The following is a 25,375-nucleotide window of genomic DNA, read 5'->3' on the forward strand; positions in this document are numbered from 1 at the left end:
TTCTCGTCGCCTCATACTCTTTGAAACGATGGGAACAAGGGCGTCTATGAGAAGTGTCCTCATTTGAAAATATGTGTCTCGAGAATGGAATTTCTGATCAATTTTAATATCTTCAACCAGTCTTCAAAATTTTAGATGAGAAAAAACCAGAAAAATAGACGCACCGTAAAAAAAACATATTCCAAACTTTAAAAAATTCGCTTTTTTCAGGCGACTAAAAATGACATAATTTGTGCCAAAGTGCGTGCTCGTGCAAAATCTGTGCTCTTTTGTACTAAGCTTGCTGAGATTCCTATGTAGTTAGCATTAGAGAGCACAGAGGCATCAAGATATGATTTTTTTAAAAAAGGTATTCCAATTTTTTTTTTTTTTTTTTGATAAAGTGTACTGTTTTAAAGTTAATTCTACTTTTTAGAAGGCTGAGCAAATTTCCTTTAATTATCTCTCTGAAACTTTGAAAATCAGCCAATTAGTTTCTGAGATACAGCCTAACAAAGAGTTCGAATCGATGTAAATGACTTTCTCTAAGTGTCACTTAATTAAGTTTCAACCGATTTTCAATGTTCAGTATTGAAATCTTTGCGAAATTTTCAGATTTTTTCAATAATAGTAATTTGAAATTCTGCTTAATTTTTGAAAAGCTTTAAATGGACTACTTTCCAGGACCAAATAATAATTTTTTTAAATATTTTCATAGAAAAATCAGAAAATTTCACAAAGTTGTCATATTTTTTCATAGGTGTTTTCTTTGAAGAATTATTGTTAAACTCAATAAACCTAAAAATAATCAAAGAAAAAATCTGGATAGTGCATTTTTGAACATTTTTTTGGCAATCCAAAGGACAGGGGATCAAAACCCACAGTGAACTTAATGTTTTTCATTAATTCCGAATTCTTTGAGTCCAGAACTTTCTCGTTAGGAGCAGATGGGAATCAAACCCAGGACCATTCGCTTATAAAGCGAACATCGTAACCATTCAGCCACGATCGCTCCCCCCGAAATCGTACGGAGACTTGCATGAAAAAACTAACACTGCAAAATGACTTCTTTTGACCCAAAGAATGCACGGACAACGTTTTATCCAAATCAAAAAAAATTGCGAAATTGTAAAATATTCAGACTAATTGACTAAAGAACGTAGTTAAAGTTCTTTGTCATACTGGTTATGTCTGGAACATAACCCGCTGCATCTTTTATGTATTAAATATTTTATTCATTTTTTGAATGAGTTCAATTACAAATTCGAACGAAATTATATATGTGAGAAGAAAAATTTGCTATCCTAATAGTGTTATGTATCCGAAGAAGTCTTTCCTATATCATCGTTGATCGGAAGGCATGGTGAATTATTTAATATTTTAAATGTTCAAAGTTATTAATAAGTCCTGTTAGTGAGCCTTCCGATCCTTCGTTGATCGGATCGGAAGGCTCACTAACAGGTAATCGTGATGCAAATCACATGCCTTTATCGAGTATTGAAATATTTTGCGCGAGTGTTTTTGTGTGTTGACCTGAAAGCCTTCCCCATAGCATCGTAGCTCGGATGGCTCGGCGACGGGTATATATAAATAAAGTCGTCCCCATAACTTCATAGCTCGGGAGGCATCTCCTACTCCTACTATCCTACTAACATAAAAAAGAATCCGTCATCTAGGGTGAATCGGGACACATAGGGCGAATTACAACAGCTGTTTTGGCCAAGTTTTGGTACAATGTTTTGATATTTTTTATTGGTTTCTGTTAAAACAGACAAAGATCAACAAAATTATAACGATATCCATTCGATTTACACATTTTTCGCTTCTAAGTCCCTATTAATACTACAGTCCCAAATTATCTCAATTGACGACATATCATTCAAATGTTGTAGATTAACGGTCTTATACGGTGTCGTCAGTCATGGAGCGACAAACTCTATGATGAGTCTGCAAACTCGAGTATTGGACTAACATTCCTACCTTTGTGGTTCTGCAGGCTTATTGGGGAGGCGCCGGTATTGACGAATGAAGAAGAGGTCTTCAGGGGTTAAACTATTGTTATTGTTTTATATGGCAAGTCGTCTTTTGTGTGCTGTCTGGTGACAACGACCATTTAGTACTATTTGAGAAAATCGATTTTTTAAGTTTGATCTTAAATATTTTCAAAACAATGAATGATAGCGCCTACTTTTTGAAGCAATCGGTTCGCATACTATCGCTCAACAAACGCTCCATGTTTCAGTTAATTTAGTTAACTAGTTTAAAGATACAGTAAATTATGTAAACAAAAATCTAAAAAGCACGTGTCAGTGTGTTTCGAAAGTAAAATTGTACTACGTGCCACAAGTGTGCACAGAATTCCCATACAAACAAAAATAGGCTATAATCAAAAGTTTAACCGACTTAATCAGTATTTTTTCAAAAACTAAATATTGCATTGCCTTTAGAAAATGTGAATCAACATAAATTTGTGAAAAACAACACAAATTTTTCACATTTTCTAACAACATGTATGACATGTCACAAATGTGCACGATCATTTTTATGCTAAATTGGCCTATGTCACAAGTGTGTATTGCGATATCCGGGAAACGGAAGCGAGTTCCCAAAATTGGCTTAAAGCATGTCACAAGATATCACACAGCAGACGAAGTGTCAACAAAGCACGGATTTTTAAAGTTACTATTGAATATCTCAGGTTTAAAATCGAGTTTTGAGGCTCTGTGAAGGTCCAAAGGTGGGCCATTGAAATCTTCACAAAATAGCATTCTTAACGCAATTCTGCCCAAAATAAACTGATGTTACTTGAGCAGGGAAACGTTAGCAGGGGAAATTTTAGTTCTCGTATTGGCCACCAGATGGCGTCATTGAAATCCAATTTCCCTGCTCACTTCACATCGTCAGCAGGGAAAAATTGTGAAGACAGCAGGGAAAGTGAAATTTCCCTGCTAACGTAAATAGGATTTTTTAAATTATAATTTTTATCGTAAATGCAATCTTTTCAACAATATATTTGCTTTGATTTATTTAAATATTTTTTTTTACGTATTTCAATGCCTTCGAATTTGAACAAATATTTTCCCTGCTAACGTATCAGTTACTGAGCCAGAAGAAAATTCATAGTCATGGATCACAAAAATTGGCGTTTTCAAACCAAAATAATAATTTATGGTGAAGCCGTTGATCATTTTCGAAGTAAATTGATCATCACTATAAAATATTCTGTATAAATTGTATTTCAACGAATATCTGCACCAAAATGAATCAGCAAGTGCCGGTTGTTGCCTTTTTGAAGCCACTGAAGGAATTTTTGCTCTTAATCAAATGTGTTTCAAAATTTATATAATTTTGTGGAACAATCATTGACGTCCAAGTTCGCAATCATTGATTAATGACGATTTCCATAACTTTACAAGGAATGGCATAGTCGTTACCAAAATGAATCAGCATGTGTAGGGCACTATTCTAAACAACTTGTTGAAGGAATTTTGTCAAAATATTGAAAGCGACGCAAAATTTATATCTTTGAACGAAAAATCATGACAATGTCTTTACGTTAAGTCTAAATTTACATTCAAACTTTTATACAATGATACTCAAATATGTTGGTGTAAAATATTTTCAAATCACTCCTGTTCTTCAAGTGTTCAGCAGTGAATTTTATCATTGGGGCGTGGCTTATTATTATGATGAGCATTTTCCTTGCTAACTTCACAATAACCAAGCTTTTTGTTTTTTTATACAGGCTAAGGCAGGGGTGCCCAACCTTTTGGACCTGCGGGCCAGGTCTGATTTTTCTGAACCAGTGGTGGGCCGGAACTAATATTTGATAAAAGTTGAAAAGTTGTTCTGGAAAAATACATTAGTTTTTGATTACTTATTTATTTAAAAAATTGAAAATAAAAAAACTTCAATTTTTAGTGAACAAAGTTAAAACTGAAAGAAATTTAAATATAGTGTCTTTTTGTACATTTTTAGACATCAATCCAGTTTTTTTTAGTCATAAATTTCACTATTTTACGAAATTGATAATTTTGTTTTCTTGCACGATTTTCAGTTTAAAAATATCGATTTAGAATTTATAAGAATTAAATTCAAACACGAAATATGTTGTTGTAATATGATAAAATTTGAATCCAAGCTTATTTTTTTAATGCAGACAATCAATTGGCCAGACAAAGAACTATTTTGAAAAACCGTCGCGGGCCGGATGAAATGGCTTCACGGGCCGGATCCGGCCCGCGGGCCGTACGTTGGGCAGGCCTGGGCTAAGGTCATGTAGAACTATTTAAAAAATAAATGAATAAATAATCTATTTAATTTAACACTAGCACATTTTACTATCTTTTCATAAAAGTACGATTGTAATGTAAACTCAAATAAATATTTTGTTTGAAATAACAATATCACATCTTTTCTGGTTGGATAACTCTTGAAGATATGGATTTCCTTGCAAATATTTCTTTATCATTAAGCGCTTGGTATTAGAATTTTATTTTAAAACAATTACATTTCTATTTTTTCGAAATTTATATTTTTTTTTCAGACAGATGTCCCAGAATCAATTTTTTAAGTGAAGTCCCAGACAAATCAAAAATGTTTTCCCTTACTGAGTTAAGTGCTACTTCAGCAAGAAAAACGTAGGCCACGTCCCGAAAACGACCCACAACGTCTTCAGCAGGGCAAATAGCTGTGAAGACCGCAGATTTATGTTTTTTTTTACAGGGCCATATATGGTGGCAAAGCTTTCACCTCATATGAGGTAGTTTGAGAGTTCAATTGCATTTGATATTTTTTCCTGAACTTATATGGACACCTTAGGGCAATCGACCAATACCGTAAACTGGGGTCAATCGGGACACATAGGGCGAATGTTGTAGCACAATATTTTGATTTTTCTGGTTGGATTCGGTTATAACAAAGTCAGGCCAACAAAATGTGTACATCCATTTCCAAATTTAAAAGCTTTAAGTGCTCTAAAAACTGCTGTCCCTATTCAGACTGTAGTCCCGATTCACCCCAGATTACGGTAGTAGTTTAACATTAGCATGAATCATTTTTTCATTAGTTAAGTAATGACATTGTCACTGAATCCGCATTGTAAATATCGCCTTGATACTCTTGAAGGAATTTTTTTTTCTGTTTTTGAAATTTCAAGAAAATATTATTTTGTAAGCAATATATCTAATTGAAAAAACATGAAAGCCACAAAAATATATCATGCCCCAATATGTTTTGAAAACATAATAAAAATAATAGGCAGATTTTTTCCCTGCTGACTTCACTTTTTTCACTGCTCACAACGTTGTGGGGGCGTGGCCTAAGCTTTCCCTGCTGAAGTAACACTTGGCCCAGCAAACTGTTACGTTAGCAGGGAAAACATTTTTGATTTGTTTGGGACTTCAGTTTGAAAAAAAATCAATCAATTCTGGAACGCGTAAGCAGGGTGATTTTGTCCGTGACTTCAGTTGAAAGAATCAATTATGAGACACGAACTTAACTTTAGAAAAAAATAATTAATTTTCAAATAATTCAAATTTATGTCGCTAGGAGATTTTGCCTTAATGTTCCATGGTTTTTGTAAAATTGCTCTAAAAAACATTCTAATGTCAAGCGATTAATAGTAAAGAAATTATTGAAGGAACTTCAAATCTCTAATAATTTGCCTACTATTTACGAAACGATTTTTTTTTTTCATATTTTCGCTGCTTACGATAGCGGTAATTATTTGAACAATTTCCAGCTGATTTGATCAAATCAGTATTTTTTGTATATTTCAATGCAATTTAATCTCAGTTTTTTTTTAACTGGCCCGCGAGCCGGTGATTGAAGATAAAAATTACTAGTATGTATATTTTTTCAAACTTTTATCAAAGTTATGTTCGCAGGCCACATGAGAATCGATTCCATCAAACAAATCATGAAAATGTTGGCAATTGTTAATTAGACGATCAAAAATGTAAAAATTTAGCAAAAATGGTTGGTCAGGCCTGATTTAGCTAATGGAGGAGAAGCTTTATTATCGGATGTATGTTTTTCATCATAAATAACGTAAAAGTTACTGAGCCAGAAATAAACTTAAATGTCAGAAGAAGCTAGTGTAAAATTAAATACAAACTACTAATTTATTTTTTAAATAGTTCTACATAGACCTTAGCTTGTATAAAAAAAAACAAAAAGCTTTGTAACTGTGACAAAAAAACTGTGAAGTTAGCAAGGAAAATGCTCATTACAATTATAAGCCACGCCCCAACGATAGAATTCACTGCTGAACACTTGAAGAACAGGAATGATTTGAAAATATTTTACACCAACATATTTGAGTACCTTTGTATAAAAGTTTGAATGCATGTTAAAATACGCCAATTTTTGTGATCCATGACTATGAATTTTCTTCTGGCTCAGTAACTGATACGTTAGCAGGGAAAATATTTGTTCAAATTCGAAGGCATTGAAATACGTAAAAAAAACTTATTTAAATAAATCAAAGCAAATATATTGTTGAAAAGATTGCATTTACGATAAAAATTATAGTTTAAAAAATCCTATTTACGTTAGCAGGGAAATTGCTGTCTTCACATTTTTTTCCCTGCTGACGATGTGAAGTGAGCAGGGAAATTGGATTTCAATGACGCCATCTGGTGGCCAGTACGAGAACTAAAATTTTCCCTGCTAACGTTTCCCTGCTGAAGTAATATCAGTCAAAATAAGTCGACAAGACAATGGTTATGGTTTTTGAAAAATAAAGGGAAGTAATTTTAAAACCTTTAACCTAATTTTCAAACTGGCTGAAAATGAACAATGAACATGAGATTGGAAGTTTTAGGATAGATCGAGGAACCTTCTAGTTTTGTTCTAAGTTAAGGGATGGCCAGACAATGCCCAAAGACTTCGGAATTAGACCGCCAGGATCTCTGCTACCCCAAGTCTGATTCAAAATATATTTTCGTATAATTTCGCTGTCCACCAGCGCGTTTTGCATTGGATCACGACACACACACATAAGTCACAACGTACCGCTATAATAATACCAACAAAAACGGGATTTTCTCAACAATCAAAACAACTTTCTTAAACTTTTATTGGTCAAATCGAAATTTGGTGTAATTTGTTTTTGCTTCTCGTGTATCACGAATATCTTCCGAATTAATAACAATTTTGTAAAATACAACAACGTCAACCCTTTTTTGTAATGTGCCGACAATCCTATGTTCCCTCCATGTTATCTCTCTCTCTCGCTCTTTTCTTTTGCCTTCGGGCTATCACGCGCTTTAAGGGGCTTACAAAGAGCCCTTCCTTTACTGCTTCTTATCAAAAGCACTAGTCCAATGTTCAATAAAAGCGTCTTCTTTTAAGTGTTTCGCGGTGCGAATCCGGTGCTTCAGAGTATTGCTATCTTTACTATCTTTACAAACCTCTCATAGTTCTCTTTATTGTCGTCTCATCATCGTGTAACACATCTTTTGTTTTTGCTCCGATATTTGTTTTGTTGCTTGTGTTTATTACTCTGCGTTTGGTACCTTTAGTTCAAGTGGATCGCATCCTCTGAGATAATATTACAAATATCTTCATTTACAGAACTTGTATCATTGGTAATCCTAGGTAGACTGGAATGTGTAGAAAATACTTATCGTTCTATGTAATGGATTCGCCCTTTCAACTCTCAACTGTAGCCAGCATATTCCGTAGAAATCAACTGCTTTTGAGTTGATCTGGTTTTGTTTCCCTCATCATACTTGAAAACTACTAACATAACGATATCAACAATCGCTTCACAGCTAAAAATCACAAAATATATCACAAATACTTTGTATGCACTGTCTCCCACTCTCTCTCTGTCTCACTTGCTTCCTTAATGCTCCTCTCTAACATGATTAATAAAGCTTCATTACTGCAAACGCTTAACGCTGCTTAAGGAAATCGATTTATAGGATACACTATTTGCTGCTGGTTTGCGGTACAAACGTTAGTTTTACCGAGGAAAAGTAGCGCTTTTATTTAAATACGAGATCAGAAGAAAAACATTTTTTTTGCCTGTCCCTTTCAGTAGGTTCATAGCGGGAGAGTAATATTATGTAGAGTTTGAAACACTTTAAAACAGCCATTTTGTGTGTTGGTGTTACCGGGGAATCAGTACTAGTTCTCACGCCACGGATCGGTCTCGCGGTACATTCGGTCCACGTTGTCCTTGAGGAGCTTTTGTTGTTCTGAAATTTGATGTTTTTATATGAAAATTAGCTATTTGGCACAGGAATCAATACATACCAAATGTCAAGTTCGCTATAACGCACTGCTTCATGAGAAACTCGTAGCACAGCTCTCGACCCAGTCCAAAAGCATGCATGTTGCAGGTGAAACTCCTAAAAGTATGCAATCATTACAACCAACCAACTCCCAACCAACCTCCACCCATCCTACCCCAACTGTCCAAAGCTTAGATTCTGGTGATACTTCTTGTCCTCCAACAGCTCGAACGGATCCGTACGGTCGCAGGCACTGGTGGACGAGGATCGCTCGTTTTCGGGCACGACCAGGACATTGTTGCTGGCTCCGGTGGCGGCCACCTCTTCTGCCACTCCCTTGATCATCCCCACGTGGCCGGTGCCCTTGGTCGGCGGTACCGGGTGGTGCTTCCGCTCGGTTTGCAGCGCGTCGAAAAAGGCCGCATTCCAGAAGCGCAACGAGTGCCAAATTGGCTGATCCCGCAGGTACGTGTACAGATACTCGCGGTACGGCTCACAACCGGGAACGTCAACTGAAAACAAAAGTGTTGAACTTTACAAAAAATCAAATTGAAAAAATGTTCAGCACTCACTGTCGTGGTAGAAGGTAAAGCACATGTTCATAAGCGTTTTGGCCGGCGAAAAGTCCTCACTTTCGGCGCACTCGAACAGCACGATCGCAAAGTTCTGGATCAGCGAGTAGAACGTCGACTCGTCGACGCGCTTCGACTTGGCCCGTTGTGCGTTCACCAGGCGGGAAAACCAAAGGCGACCGGTTTCCGTCTGGAAGAAATAGGAAACAAAAAGTAGATGTCTCTACTTTTTACTCTGCATTTTTTTTTTGCAAATACCTAGATTTTGATTTTTTAGGTGAAACGTTTGTTTCCCCGCTTGAGTGTTATTTGATGTCAAGATATGTTTAAAAATTCAAAACAATTTCAAAAGAATTGCTTTTCGATACAAGTGCTGAAAAGTTGATTTTTTTTGCGTTGGCGATTGTCCACGCTCCATACAAAATAAATATTTGTATGGAAATTGTTCACGATGGGGGGGGGAGTGAAATTACTAAAAAAGTGTCCACGTAGTTTGTGGATGGTCATAAAAATATAGGTTATAATAATTTAAAAAAAAAATCATAAAAGACGATTTTTCATTAACTGGGTCTCCACCTCGGGATTTGAAATCATAACGTGAGGGTTACGAATCGGAGTTAATTTTTGAAATTTGTTACAATTGGAGGAATAATTTCTGAAAAATCCTTAAGTAACGATTTTTGATTAAAGTTTATGTCACCCCTAAAATTTTTTAAAAAATAAATAAAAATTCAATTAAAATAAAAAAAAAATCAACTAAGAACCTTTCAATTTTCATTATATTTGTGAAATCTACAATCGTGATTCAGTCATTAATTTTATATTTATTTCGATGATTGTTGTGGCACGAAAGATCCAATGAAAAATAGATAAATAATTTTTGGGCTCGCATTTATTTTATTTATTTTTTATTTTTTGGTTTTCTGATTTAAATTAAATTTAAACAATTGATTGGAAGCTTTTTGTACAACTATATTTTTTATTTGTTTTTGATTAAAATGACAAAAACTTTAAAAAAAATGGCCCACCTTTCAAAAACTATGAGCACCCCTGTACTGTAACTTGTTACAATTCCGAAAAATGGGTTTTGAACATAATTATATGTCAAATAACCATGTATTAAGTAAATTCGCCGTTCAAAACAAAACAATATTGAAAAATTTTACTGTCCTATAATCGTGCTAAAATTTTCACCTTTTAGCACCTGGTACTGAAAGGTATTAATTTTCCATTCTGTTATTTTTGATAAAGAAAAGTAGGCCGTTTCGTCATCCGAGAATGAGAATAAGTAATTTTAAAACAGTACAAAGAACATGTCCTAGACAGCACCCTGCGGTGTCAATTAAAAAAATAGCAATGATGTTTGAATTTAAAAGAATGCATTATTTTTTATTTATTTTTTGTTCAACGTTCTTTTTCATATTGGTCATGTGTAACATAACCACCTGCACCTGCACCATTTTTTTTAAATACGCGATTGCTGTTATTGAAATGGTCGAAAATGAACTGAAAATAACAAGAAGTTTTTTTCTTGTTGAGTCATTGCAAATATTTTTCAAATTATATTTGTGGTATAACTTAAGAGATCTGAAAAGATCTGTATCAACTTGTCAAAAAGTTTGGCTCTGATTCCTTGCAAGTGTCCTATTTTCTTACCTTCACGTTGATGGTGATATCAAGTATAGTATGTATCATTTTCCAATTCTTTGTTGATTTACTTATTTTAATAAGTTATCATTACTATAATCAAAGTTTGTTTGTTAGCTCTAATGATTAACTATTGTGTATTTCTATATCTACTACATTAAGCTTCTACTTTTTATTCTTTAACAAACAATTATCATTCTTTTAATATTGATTTTTTTATATAGTATATTATCCTTTACTGTCTATTGCAGTGTTGGGATTCTCGCGCTCTCGCGAGAAATAATTCTCTCTCTTTAATACACGCCGCGAATCCCGAGCTGCCGAGAGCAACTCGCCGATTTCCCGGGCCAGCATGCGAGCCAGAATTGTCTCCTGAAATTAAGCTTAAATTTGTGATATTATTGTTCACAGCGATAAAGCTTATTTTTCTGAGGACAATAACTCTTTGTACGACCGCAAAAAAATGAATTTTTAAATTAATTTAAAAAAAATAACTTTGCGGCTCTTCTTGACAGAAAAAGGTGCTACTTGACAGCTCGTTCCAATGGGACTATAGTTGATCCATAGAAAAAATGTTGTCTTGTAAATTTATTTTTAAATCGTGTTTATACCGTTCTGCAGTAGATGTTCGGTAACTGGGCGTTGTTTAACTGGGCGCTCGATAACTGGGCTGTAGCCCACTTAAAAATCAGACAAACGTCAAAACCAAGCCAAAATTACCGAGGGGTGTGTAATAAATAAAAAAAATGTTTTTCAGTTCTTTGTAAAATTTCAAGTAACAATTAAAGGAAACATGAAAAATAAGCTCTGGATACAAATTTGTGTAACTTTTATTTTTATATTTTATTTAAAAAATATATAATTAGCCCAGTTAGAGCATTCGGTAACTGGACGACGTTCTGAGCCCAGATACCGAACAAGTACTGTACTTTAAAATGTACATCATAAGGCTTTAGGACCCAATTGCCCGCGAGCGAGAACCCACTGAGCCTGAATCGAGTCGAGCCTCAAGCCAAAATTCTCAGTAGGAAGTAAAACGAGTTGACAACGAAAAAACCACAAAACGACCCACTCACCCTCGCATACTGCCCAAAGTCCGACTTCAACTCCAGCGTGATGGAGCCGCTCTCGCGGAACAGAATCTTCACGAAGCGCTTCATAAAGTCCAGTATCGCCTCCTCCGACTGGCTGTCCAAGCTTATCGAGGAGGCCCACGACGGGACCGAGTTCTCCGACTCGGACCGGATCCACATCTTCAACTCGGACGACTCAAGGGTGGCACTTAGTACGCAGGACTCGTTGTCACTGGTAGAGGCACTGCTGGGAATACCTGGACGGGGGAAGGTTGGATCATTATTTGGATGTTTTTTTTTTTGGGCTTTTTCAACTTGCCAAGTTTTGGTTCTCTATAGTGGTCCTTGCCGGACGGAACAGCTTCCACTACTGCTGGCACGGATTTGGAGGCCACTTCGACTGCTGCTGCTGCTTGGTCACACTCGACGCCATCGGGGGGAGGTTGCGGCGACTTGGAATCGATCGAACAGGAATTATTGCTGTAATTGCTATGGCTAAACTCGGTGCTAATACTGTTTGAAGGTGGCCGATCGTTGATTGGCACCGGCTGGGTACCGTTACTGCCGTTTGAATTTGCTACAATGGGAGAAGGGGGAAAAGCAAATCAATACCACTTGAGCTTATTGGCCAAGGGCATCACAAGAAACTACTTACGATGACTAAAGGCCGGATTCCGGTACCGTCCCGAGAGGACCTCTTCGTGGGCTCTCCGTTCTTTGGCTCGTCGAAGTTCGAAATCGATTTTTTGGCCCACAACGGGATCTTCTGATCGAAGAAGAAAAAAAAAATAAAGCAATTCCAATTCGCAATCGCAAAAGTTCAATGAAAATATTCAAATTGATAAAGTTCGCACAGCTTCTTCTCACCTGGGTGCTTCCAGCTCGAAGCTTCGTACTTTTGGCGAAGCATTTTGTCTACCTTTGCCTGGTTGCGCGTCTCCGTCGTTTCGGTGTCCTCAGAGGACGATAAGCTGAGGGCGGCGTCGATCTGAAAGTTGAAAGGGGTGAGGAGAAGTAGTAAAAAATAGAAAGCATGAGAAAACATATTTCGCGGTTAAAATGTGGATACTGGGGTGGTTCAATATTTTTCAATAATGCTTTTGTTGGAATTACGAAAAATCCCTAAATATAATATAATCCATAAACATAAAGCCATACTAATGGAAAAAATAAATTTCACTAATATTTTGAAAATGAAATGTATACCACTTAGTTAAGGGCATTTTATGGAAAACTGTTGTTGATAAAATCATAACCTAAAAAAAATTAAAAGACCTCTCTAGCAACATCTATTTATCAATTTAGCAGCACTTTGCATCACCCTCTTCTCGGCGGAAGAAACAACACAGACTCAACTTTATAATTTCATTTCATGAAAGCTCTCCATTCAGTTACTAACCCTCTTCAACCTCTAAGAAAGAAGCACCTTTTGCTGGTTTCAGACCTAGTCCTAGTGGCTCATCATTGAATAATTCATCCCAGTGCATATACACATCCAGATGTTTCCCCAATATACATGTCAACATACAACATAAATGGATGCCACCAAAAGCCACCGAGGGACACTGGTTAGGCACAGTAAATAATTTTGTATAAAAAAATTGATCAAATTTTCTCTTGCAATCGATTCCACCAAAATCATATTCTTACTCGTCTCTTAAAAGAACATTACACAAAATGTCACGTAATTTTACGCGTTTGCTTTCCTGCAGTGTAAAATCACCCGGGGTCCCCCCGTAACAAACGCAAGTGATTCATAAATATTGGACTCCTGCCGCATATCTGTAACAACTTTTCAATAGGGCGAAACCCTCAGATGTAAACAAACTGAGTTTTTGTCAGAATCATATAAAGCGAACAAAACTGATTCTAAAACACCCTCCAACATCTCAAAATTCCGAAAATACGTAGTTTTACAAGCAAAAAACAAAAGGGCTAATCAACAACATCAATCAAAACAAACCAAATTGATTTTCCGCCCTTGTGTTTTCACCCAATCACGAGGGGCGAATGTAGTGTTTTCTGCAAGTTCCGACGTATATTTAGAAACATTAAATTTTCGTTATAATTTAGTGAATTTTAACCTGACAATCTTCAAAATGGATCAATATGTATGTTTCTGATGTCTCTGACCACAATTCCACAACAAACACAGATTTGTATGATCCTAAATACATAACTTTTTAATTTCAATTATTGTAGTATCGGATCTGGTCTGGTTTCACAATCTAGATATGAAGGTCCATAATTTATCGGTTCTTGGGACATCCGGGGATTCTGGGTCGAGCAGTTGCAGGCCAAAAAGTTAGTGTAGGGAGGTTTAGGAGAAATGCCGTACAAAATCATCGCCTCCGTAACCATTGAAGCTATGCAAAGATTGAGAAGGCACGATGGTGTCGCGGGGTGGCCTAGTCGTCGGGTGCCATGTCTCCCACTTCCGGCGGGGACACTCCAAGAAACGTCACTTCAATATAGACCACATCGTCAAACCAACTTGCTACTTACGGTGTATCCTGGCTCAACGAGTCGTGGCCTGAATAGGACTCCTTATTAAGGCTTTTTAGACCATTTTTTTATCACTGAGGTTGCAAATATCACTGTATTGTCACTGACTGTAACGTTTCACAATGATACAATAGTTGTTTTACCACTTTTTTCTTTAAAAACCCGAAAAATGAACAAAAAACAAAAGGGCGAATCTGTTGTTTACTTCTGCTTTGTGGCGTAACCTGACGGGCTAAACCTTTGTTTTGGTTGAGTGGGTGGCGAATACGGTGGGGCGAAAATGTAGACACGCTCTTCAAAAAGGCGTAATTTCTTTTTCTCAATTTTTAATAGGAAAAACACCTTAATTAATTTCAAATTGCTCTCTATGATGAAATTATTGCTATTTTCTATTACGTTTTGACAAATTTGATGGTTTTCATGCTTTTTTGTGGAAATAGGAATTGATCGAAATTGCAAAATTTTGAATGTTGATTTTTCCGAAACGGCAGGATCGTAGGTTTCGCCCTTTTGAAATGTTGTTACTGATATTGTCGAGCCTCGCATTTTCGCTGAGCCTTTTGTGAGGATTTTTTTTTTCACTCGCTTTTTCTCCCAACCTCAACTTAGGATGAGGTAAAATTTATTGCAAAATGTGTTATCTCAAATAAAATCTTCTTCCCCAGCTGGTGGTGGGTTTCCTCCGTTCATTTGGTTTGTGGCTGCGAACGTCATCAACATCCCCATCATCAGCATCAGCATCAGCAGTGAGGAAGAAGGGGGCATCGATTAGTTGAAAAACGGGTCACCTGTGCGGTGCTATATCATCACTTAATTGGGTTTTGGCAGGGGTTCGCACTAGGACGAGTGGGGAATTAACACGATTAGAAATCAAGATTTTTATTGTGTTTTGATAAAACTTTCAGCATTGTCATAAATGAAGAAGTTAACTCATTTGGATAGCAAAAATGATATGAAATAAGGAAGTAAAACGCTGCATTTTACGAGCTTTGTAAGCTGAAAAGAACATCTTTTTTTAAATAATCCCTTCTTACTCTTATATTTCAAAAGAATGGTTTGCTTTGGGAAATATCTCTAAGCAAAACTCTTCCAGATTTTGTGCATGGATAAAAATTCATTCCTGATCAAAAAGCCAAATGAATTGTTATTTTCAGAATTGGAAAAAAATATATCAAACTCGTTGCAATAGTTAACCTTTACAACCCTCATCTTTTATATCTAACTCAGTATATCTCGTTGGATAAATGTTTGACACGTGCTGAGTAAATTTTCTTTATGCAGCTTATTGAATTAATTACTATTTTTCTTTTTTTTTTCACTCGGAAATGGAAAATTATTTTTGTTTAATTGCTTCGCTCTCTAATAACAGGCACAGTTTGGTATACATTTACGAAATATGCTGATTTTTGCCAATTTGCAAATATTTTATGAAGAAAAAAATGTACTGAAAGGCTCAGAAATATTTTCAAAATACTGCAAAAACTTTCAACATGTTTTCTTTTTGACCTTTGTTGATCAAAAACTGGGTTTCCACTATCACGTAATAAGCCTTGAACTGACAATAAACAATATTTAGAAAATAAATGGTTCGACTTTAAATGTTCAAAATTTAAAGATTCTTTTTCGTTCAAAGGAAATTTTATCCATTGATTCTTCAATATTTATGTTAAAAAAACCCTTTTGCCTATTCACAAAAAAAAACAAAAAAAGCAACAAACCATCCACTTTCACGACCCCGGGTCTTTTGTGGTCTCTAGTGCAAGTTTCTGCTTGAACCTAGGAGTCCAAAGGCTTGAATTGGGAGAGCACCTATTCAATTCCCCATATAAATCTCTATACAAATTTTGGGGCTGCCCAAACAAAATTGCTATGAAAACCATAAAAATGTGTCCCTATTGAATAAAATGTGAGCTTCCAGATCACGACTATCAATTTAAAAGGAACTTTATCGAATTTAATTAACATGTTAACGTTTTAGTCTTATTTATGGTATTATGAAAAAATGTTTTCCAAAATTAGAAAAAAAACACAAATGTTGCATAAGATTGCAAAAAAACTCAATTTTCAAAGTACCGTTAGCCAACTTGACATTTACAGGACATTTATTGTTTAATTTATTTTTCAAATATGCTTCAACCGGCAACATTTATATCAAGCTCATTATTTTCAAAACATGCATATTGAGGTAGAACACACATTTTCCATAAAAGTATTTTTAAGTGCTCTGAAAAAGTCGCGTTAATATCGTTGTTTGAAAATTCGGGGTTATTCTTACAAAGCTTAAAACACGGTGTGTTTCCTAGAACAAACCTAAGATAAAAAAATTGGCAAGAATGATATTTGCACCATGAAAGAAGGTCTCTTTCCCGACATTTTGCGGGGTCCGGCGAAATATTTCGTCGGGGGTCTAGAGCAACTTTTTTTTGAAGATTTTTTTTTCGATTTTATAGGATTTTTCTTCAGAAAAATCTATGGAAATCAATAGGTTTATGTTCATATCCATCAAATTTCTTATGAATGTGCCTCAAGCGACTCTAATTTACATATTTGACCTTAAATCAAAAGTTTCCAACCCAAATTTACCAGATTTCTAGCTTTCTTTGAAATAACCCCAACATCCAAGCTGTAAACCTGAAAACGACCAAATAAAAATCTTTTCTGTGTACAATTTGTCATAAAAATACATCAACAGATTGCCTGGATACAAATTCAAGCTTAAACCATTGCTAAACTTAGAGTATTTCATTTAAAAGCTGTTTATTATCAAAAAGGCTCCCAAAATTATTTTTTTTCAATCCTCTGCCATAAAACACTGAACTATTTTAAAACATTTTCGAATCAATCACATTGTAGAGAACAATTTTCTGAACAATTTCCATAAAAAAGTATCAGTTTTGGTTCAATATAAGCAGAGATTTACCCAATTCCGTAAAATAAAAAGTGACTTTCTCCAAAATTTCTGGATTTAATTCCCATTTAAACGATGAACACTGCCTACTGTGACATTTTTAAGGATGAAAACATTTTGCTTGCCGAATTTTTTACCCTTAATGTTCTCGGAAAAATAAACCGTGAAAAGTGTGAAAATTGAATTGATTTGCCAAAGGGACCATTGGTAAGATTGCTTTGATTTTCATTTGAAAAAACAGCTAAATGTTTCTTAAGTTTTAATAACATTCTTATAAATTTAAGTCAAAGTGATTTTTTTCCATTTTCATCAGAATAAGAATTTTTATCTGATTACCCATGTTTTTGACCAGAGGAGCGGCCGTGGCTGACTGGTTACGGTGTTCGCTTTGTAAGCGAATGGTTCTGGGTTCGATGCCCATCTACTCCCAACGAGAAAGTTAAGAACACATAAATTTGAAATGATGAATATGAACGAAAAATCAAAGTAGCTCAAGACGGGGTTCGATCCCCCGTCCTTTGGATTGGTAAGCAAAATGCTAACCACTAGGCCATGACGACTTGGTGAGCGTGGATAGGAATTAGGAATACTGTTACAGAGAGCGAGTTGTGGCGCTATAACCACGGCAAATAGTGTCCAGGGCATTCGTGGAAATACAATGTCCCATCCCAGAGGGTCCCGGAGTACCAAACCTTCTTAGCATGGTGCTCCCAACGAATACAACCAAATCACGGAGCGTATGGTGGTGTGTCCCCACGCTTCTTCCTCCCCTGTCGATTAAGAATTGTCGTTCGAACACTCAGTGCTCAAACTCAACCCAATTACGAGTCATCTCTGCGATACGGCTTTACGCAGTAGGCCTGGCCGCTTTAACGCTTGTGATGTTTCAATGCATTCTAATGCAATGGCGCACTGCAAATGTTAATAAATGACAAGAAGAGTGCTAGGCGTCATCTAACCTAAGGCACTCTCCAGGATCCCTTCGAAAGATTGGCTGCGCTAGGGTCTGATTAGATTAGATTAGATTAGATTAGATTACCCATGTTTTTGACCATCAACAATAATTTTGTAGCATTAATTATATATTTATTGCAATTCCGTCGTGAAACAACATACTTTTCCTGTCATTCTTGAACGACGAAATAGCCTACTTTTCTGTACCAAAAATAACAGAATCGAATAGCAACTCTTTTCAAAATAAATGCTAATAAATTCTACTTTTCAGCACAGAAATGGGTGCTGAAAAGATGAACTTTTCAGCACATGTATCGAAAAGTAATACTCTTCAACATTTTTTTTAAGTCAAACGATTTATTGACAAAATACATGAACATTTGACTTATAATTTCACTCATCGGGTGTTTTTCTGAAATGCAAAAAAATAATGTATGGAACTCGTTGCAAAACTTGTTTTTTTCAGCACTCATCGTATTTATCCAACTCGGTGAACCTCGTTGGATAAATGTACGACTCATGCTGAAAAAAATCCTCTAAAATGAAATTTGTTCAACTGAAAATGCCTGTAAATTTGAAGAAATTTTCAATATGGCCTCAAATCACTTTAATTTTGTAACGAATTTTAACTGAATCCGAAAATGGATATCCGCCAACAAGTTTTAAAATTATATTGAAAATGTCAAATGATCATAATGTCATTTGAAAAAATACAATTAGTTATTAATTTATTAGTACTTTCATTAGTAGTTTGTTCAAAATAAATGATAAGATCCAATTTTGATCAGATTGAATTGAATAATGGTAAATTATTAAAAATATAAATTTTCTGATGTCACTAAAACAAATGTGAAACCATGATTCAAAGCAATTCGGAAAGAAAAAAAGAAAAATGCACAAAAAAAACATGATCTACTAAAATATATCTGAACCTATAAATTTGAAGAAAATTTTTGAATTCTGTTTCAATAACACTTAAAACTTATATCTAAAAAACTAATGTAAACTGTTTTTAGTGTAAAATTTTCCACAGAATCCGATAATGCAGTTCGTGTTTCGACTTGAATTCATTTTCATGGGGTAAAACATGGCACTTTGAATGTATTTAAATAATTCTATTTATTGTTTGTTTTCATGATTAAAGTCAAATAACTTTCAAATTATGGTTTGATTGAGCATTTCAGCAGGATGCATAACTGTAAATACAAATAGTCGAGTTGTTCATTTTTATGCCGCTTTATACTTTTAAAACTTTTCAAAGTTTATTCAACACTTCTATATCAAGCACAGTACAGTTCGATACCATTCCGTTTGCATTTTATTTGTATTTTTCATTTTGATATCAAATTTATAACCTATAAATCAATCAAATATCAATGTCACACTATTTGGGATTTTCGCATAAAAAAATGAAAAAAGAATAAGTAAACCTTTAAAAGAGTGTAGCAACTTCTTTATGAAAAGTCTACATTATAACCTACAACTTTGCTAAACACACCAAATCTATCGGAAAATCCAGAATTTGGTTTTTCAATGACACTTATAGCTACAGGCGGAATGATTCAACACATCGTTCTTCCTGAAATGCCCTGCCATGCCCAAACACTAGCTATTATGGACTATGCCTGTAAAGGAATTTGTTTAGCGGACATTGAACCATAGACTAAACTATAACTTGAAAAACCAGACCATCACATTTGAGTGACTTTAGTATGTTTGTAACGTGCATTTCTAAAAAATTCTAGAAAATATCCTGATCTGTCATTCTAGCGGTGAGCTTCATGATTTTGACCACTTTTTGATTTTTGAGACGCCCTAATCTATGATTTTTTATACAACAATTTAGTGCTTAAAGTCCTTCAACGACATTTTCAATTTATCGAAGCCACAACACCAAATAAAAGGACTTACATTCCACTGGCCGATATTGCTTTCCAAGAGCTGGCATATTTCCAGTCACGTCTGCTGCTCTGCAGTGGGTGGTGGGTGGTGTTGGTTAGCATTAGCAAAAAAAAAGTGTATTGCATTGTTTTTCAAACTCGTTTGCTTACAGCAGGGCTCACATTCAATTCAATAACTTCAATTTAATGTTTTAACAGTGTGTCACCGAATAGAACGGTATTTTAAAAAGCTTCAAATTTTTATACTAATATTTAGAAGTTGTTCAGCTAAATTTCAACATAATTGTCCCCAATTTGTGAGTGAACCATTCATTCCCACGACAAAAAGGAAATATTTCTTCATCGGCACGTGAGGAAATGCCTCCCACTTCCAACCTCAACTTTGGGCACTTTCCCCAGCAAGAGGGTGGTGAAAAATAAATCGACCAAAACGGTGGCACACGTTGTGGTGGAGGATCGTCATGTCTGGGTGTCTACGGAACGGGCCTTGATGGAATGTGAAACGTGCCATGAATAAGTGTCTATGTGTGTGTGTGTGTGTGTGTGGTTCGGTCTACATGGGCTTTATCAGTCAGTCAGCTGGCCTTGTTCAGGTCGTTCAACAGAAGTGTAGCACCCACCAGAACCTTGCACTTTGGAAGGTCGTCCTGAAGTTGGCTCTTCCCGGCAATAAAGATGCCTCTGTTATATTGCAAAACAATACCAGGTCGCCGGAAGTGATGGGCATCCTTCGGCATTGATGAAGGTGTAAACTTTATGATATTACATGTTGACGACTTTCGATTTTTATCATTAATACCTTAATAGTTTTATTCGTTTCGATTATTGGCAATGGCGATTGTTAGAAATTTGAAAGATAACTGGAAATATGCAAAAATAAACTTAAAAGTCGACACCATGTATGCGTACTCCAACACACCTCACTGCAGAAGCCCCGAAGGATCTTTCCTGCCCGAGAGTCGATACGGTGTGCTGTCAGGATGAATGACGGTTGAATTATTAATTGTTGAATTTTCCGAACCCTAGTCTCGCACAGGGATGACAAATTACGAGGGCTGCTGATTAAATCACGGCGAGAATAAGAGGTTATTTTTAGTGCGCCAATATTCTCGAGTACCGGTGCGAAAGTGTGTGTGTGCGATGCTGGAGAAAATCAGTTGACGTGGGATGATTCAATTTTCCGGCTCGTTGATCATGCTGAGCGTCAGTTTGATTGCCAAAATGGGGCAAGTGATTTTGAAGGGGGAGGTCCCCAAGTCAGCAAATTGGACGCAAATATTGCGGAAAATAGGGCGAAAGTTGAAAGAGGGAGAAGAAGCAGCTCAAGAGGGGGCTGAAAGCCGGTCAGGAAATAATCTGTCTAGCTTACGATAAACGTAATTAGATTAGTCTAAAAGTTTGGGAGCAAATTGAACATTGAGACACTGAAGCAGATTGAAGTTTCCAGTGTTGAACAAATTATAGAGTGGTACTGAGATCCGAAAAAAATAACCCGGAGTATGATGATTTTAACACGATTTTCTATTTCTGGTTGTCGATCTTTCTTACCTCAATATTTATCCATCTGCCGACAATTTCTGCAGTTCCTTCAAACTTCATCAACTGCACTCAAACTGATTCGATTCGTATCTTTTAAAGGAATTTTTCGATCGGTTTGGTGTCTTCGACAAAGTTGCATTGATAAGGACTATTCAACAATAGTAAACGGAAAAAAATATTTTGTAATTAAACTTTTATTCACAAAAAAAAACAATTTCTTGAGATCATCTCAAACTCTAAAATTCCAAATTGGCTTAATATTGAATAAATAACCTTTTGAAATGTTAGTCTTGATTTCAAAATTTAAAAAATGTCAATTTATTCAAAAGGATCAGAAAATTTCCAAAGAATATGGACCATCAGTTTATAAATAATTGGATTTAAAAAATAAAAGGCTATTTGGATGAGACATAAAAAACCTAGATTGTCTTGTAACTTTTTCTTTTATTAGCTGTATTTCAGCAATCAGATGTCAAATCTTCAATGTCTCTTAGACATTTTTATTGTAAATTTGCTCAACTTTTCAAAAAAAAAATTTTTACGAGCTGACAATCGTGGACACTATTGGATACTTTTTTTTGCTTAAATTAAACTTTAAGCGGCCATATATTAAAAACATTGCCCTTTAAAAAAAATCGGTAAATTTCTTTTCGATTGCAAGTTTGATTTTATTTTAAAATCTGAAGTGATTTTTTAGGCAAATCGGTCAATCTCGGCGGCAATAATTTTGTTTATGCTTTTCAATGGCTCAAAGGTGGCGTTTTTTTGTCCCCTGAAACATATTAAAACAGCAACGTTTTTTCCTGGTACCATATTTTCTGTATAGTCCAGAATATCTTCTTACAACTTTGCCGAAAACACCAAACCGATCAAAAAATTTATTCAAAAGATACAGATTTTTGAAAATTTACGAACTATTATTGTATGGACAGCTGCCAAATAGTATGGAGCCTTGTACGGGTGACCCAACGACACAAAGTGAGTCATAAATTTACCAAAACATTCAAAGTATGTTTACATGACAGCTGGGAGTTTGTTTGCATCAGATTTGCTATCTCTCTCAAGCAAAAGTTTTTGGTCAGGCGAGTTCTAGCTGGTTTTATTTCACCGACCGCCCGATATGTCAGTCAACGCAGGGCTAAGACAGCTCGAGTTCGATTATTGTTTGCATCAAGACACTGTGACGAGAAGTTTATAATTTAAGGGTTAAATTATTACAGAGTGACCACTCAAAACTCATTTTCAAATTTCCGACTTTTCCCGACTTTTCCAGAAACTCAAAAAATAGGCATTTCTCATCTAAATAATGATTTTAAACAAAAAACTCTTTGTAAAAAAATAATATCAACCATAGAAAAAATCTAAACAAATTAAAAAAAATCAAACTATGTAAAAAATTTGAAAAAAAAATTCAACGACAAACTCATAAAAAATACATTAAAAATGGAAGAACTCATTATTTTGATTCAGAGTGTAAACATAAACAAATATTAGTCTTTGAAAAACAACCGAAAACTAAAAATACATATAATTTAAAAGTAAATTTCTAAAACTAAAGAATTACTGTACAGTAAATAAGTAAATTACTGAAGAAAAATTGAGTGAATTTAATTTGAAAATTGCACAAAATATGACAAAATTATTCAAGAGTTAAAAAATAATTTTCAAAAAAGTATGCTTGAAATTCCCGACTTTTCCCGACTTTTTGACAAAAAATCATAAATTTCAGACTTTTTCTAGATTTTTTGCGGTATTAGTTAGTTCCCGACTTTTTCTCGACTTTCCCGATTTCCCGACTTGAGAGGCCACCCTGTAAGTTAAATTATATTTTTCACTGGGCCTAGAAAGCCTTATTGCCTCTTTGGTTTTATGAAAGACTCGATTAAATGAATACAAATAAAATCCATTTTCGGTTTTTTAGAGAATTGCTTATCAAGTTTCTTTCTTGGCCAAAGTTGTAAGGAAAATAAGTGACGATTAAAAAGGATTGATACATTTGACAATTTAAGGTTATAAACAACAAATCATTTTGCAGAAAAGTTCTATTACTGATTTTTCTTATTTTGTTGGAGTTTGAGATATTTTCATGCAAGAGAAAAACATTTTAACATTCCCATCGCCTCAAAAATGTTCGAAAGGTAATTTCAACTTGCTGGGAGGACGATTCTTTTTTCAGTGACAGTGACCAGAACTTGATTTGATCAAATCTGTAATGAGTGCGATCAAAGCCATCGCTCCAACTATTTTTTTTTTGCGCGTGAATAAAAAACAATCCACGGAAGCAAGCGCGTCAAAAAAAGTTGTTGTTTTTGCAATTTGGAGAAAACTAAGTTTATTGAAAACATCGAGAGAAAGCAGAAAAAAATGGCGCCCAAAATTTGGTTAAACTACGCAATTTTGGAGGTTATTACATCAATATTTCCAGTTCCAGTGAGCAGGCTTGGCCGAATGGTTAGGTTAAGTCATTCCACGTATGGGAGTCATCTTGCTGCTATAAAAACAAACAACATACCAAACTAAGCCTGCTACGGTGGAATCGTTGCTAGCGGTTGGAGTCGCAATCCAAAGGTCGTCAGTTCGAACCCTAGGGTGGAAGGGTTCCTTGGTCTTTCCAAGGGCTTGGGTGCTTTCCCAATTCAAGCTTTTGGACTCCTAGGTTCGATCAGAATTTTGCAATAGAGACCGCAAAAGATCTGGGTCTCGTTAAAGTGGATGGTTTGATTTTGTTCCTAAAGCACTATTCACTGAATTTCAAAATCATTCAAGTATTTTCCAGGATTTCGTTACCGCAACCAAATGTACCTGATTCCAATCAAAATTCGATTACCCTACCTCTCTTTCCCGTTCCTCACCTTATTGGAAATCCCGTTGATGATTTCGGTGCTGTTGCCGAGCACGGACAGAAACTTGGACTTGATGGCACTCGGCGTTTTGCCCATAAAGGACTTTAGCTTGTTGGCCCGGACATCGCTGTTGGCGGCCGTCGCCGCAGCTGCTGCCCCACCGTTCATCGAGCCGGACATTTCACCGCTGGCACTGGTCAGGTCGTGGTGCGGTTGGCTCACCCGGTCCCGGTTGCGGTCCCGTGCGGCGGCCTTGGTGGCCATCGTCGATGCGAACGCGGCAATATCCATGGCCCGCAATCCCGGCGTGGTGTTCGCTTGTGTGGGGTTTAAAAATAGTTTGTTCCTGTTTCTTCTTTTTTTTTTTTTTTGGTTCAGCTATTCATTTACTGTAGTGTACACGAGACTGGAGTACCACGAGTCGCAAACCTTCACACTGCTTGCTTCATTCCGAAGGTAAATTTATGTAATCTACTCAAGGCTCATAACATTGAACTACTTTTCATCGCTCTTCATCACACTTTAGCACTTTTCCCTATGCTCTATTCTCACCTCTTGGCGCCCCAAGGGTTCTTCACACACACACTCACACAATTACACCCAGGTTCCAGCCCGTTCTTTTCGTCACCTCACGTCGCTATCATATTGATTTGGGATTAAGAATTTTCCGAAATAAGCTACCCTTAATTAACTCCCACCCTAATATCACACACCACACAAAACCTTGTCCAAGTACACTTGGCATCAAACAGAGCGGAAACTTTAACCAAAAGCCCTAAAACACCAAAAAACCTCCAAACAACCCCCCCGGTTAGTCTTGTTCCCCTATTAGTTTTTGGATGGACATTTAAACACACACAGAGCGAGAGATAGAGAGAATAAAACAACAAGCCACCTAACCTACGACAGAGCTACGGAAAAACTGACCCCACAATGCGACGTTTTCCTCTGCGGAGGCAGCCAGCGGTGAACCGGTTCTGGTGGAGGGTGGTGCTGAACGACCACAGCCGTGCGTGAAAACTGACTGTACGTGTGACACGGTTCGAAACGGGGAAAGTTGGGAAAGATTTTCCCGAAGACGATTTTCGACGTGGCGTAGAGTTGACGAGGTAGAGTTCGGAGCCGATTCGTTTAAAATGTGAGAAATAAAATAATTATTTAAATCATAAAATCAGCATAGTTATGTAATGCTCAGTATTGGGACTGATTGT

General features: G+C 35.9%; 1 protein-coding gene across 1 annotated transcript; it reads right to left on the reverse strand.

The window, feature by feature from the left end:
- Positions 1-7,024: 7,024 nt before the first annotated feature.
- LOC120413520 (uncharacterized protein KIAA0513) lies at positions 7,025-25,143 on the reverse strand. The gene is made up of 9 exons (XM_039574392.2): positions 24,174-25,143; positions 12,382-12,502; positions 12,170-12,280; positions 11,834-12,091; positions 11,518-11,771; positions 8,795-8,984; positions 8,398-8,734; positions 8,245-8,339; positions 7,025-8,186 (listed from the first exon to the last, which is right to left on the reverse strand). Exons 1-9 carry the CDS (start codon positions 24,453-24,455, stop codon positions 8,116-8,118), a joined length of 1,719 nt encoding a protein of 572 aa, XP_039430326.1. The 5' UTR covers positions 24,456-25,143; the 3' UTR covers positions 7,025-8,115.
- Between the last annotated feature and the right edge of the window lie 232 nt (positions 25,144-25,375).

This window comes from Culex pipiens, chromosome 2 (assembly GCF_016801865.2).
Source record: "Culex pipiens pallens isolate TS chromosome 2, TS_CPP_V2, whole genome shotgun sequence".
Classification (NCBI taxonomy): domain Eukaryota; kingdom Metazoa; phylum Arthropoda; class Insecta; order Diptera; family Culicidae; genus Culex; species Culex pipiens.

Excerpts from the sequence above, each read along its gene's own strand:
- LOC120413520 (XM_039574392.2), bottom strand. The coding sequence starts at position 24,455 with ATGGATATTGCCGCGTTCGCATCGACGATGGCCACCAAGGCCGCCGCA. Across the intron at positions 8,735-8,794 it reads CTTTACCTTCTACCACGACA|TTGACGTTCCCGGTTGTGAG; the intron begins GTGAGTGCTGAA and ends TTTTGTTTTCAG. Across the intron at positions 8,187-8,244 it reads TATAGCGAACTTGACATTTG|AACAACAAAAGCTCCTCAAG; the intron begins GTATGTATTGAT and ends ATCAAATTTCAG.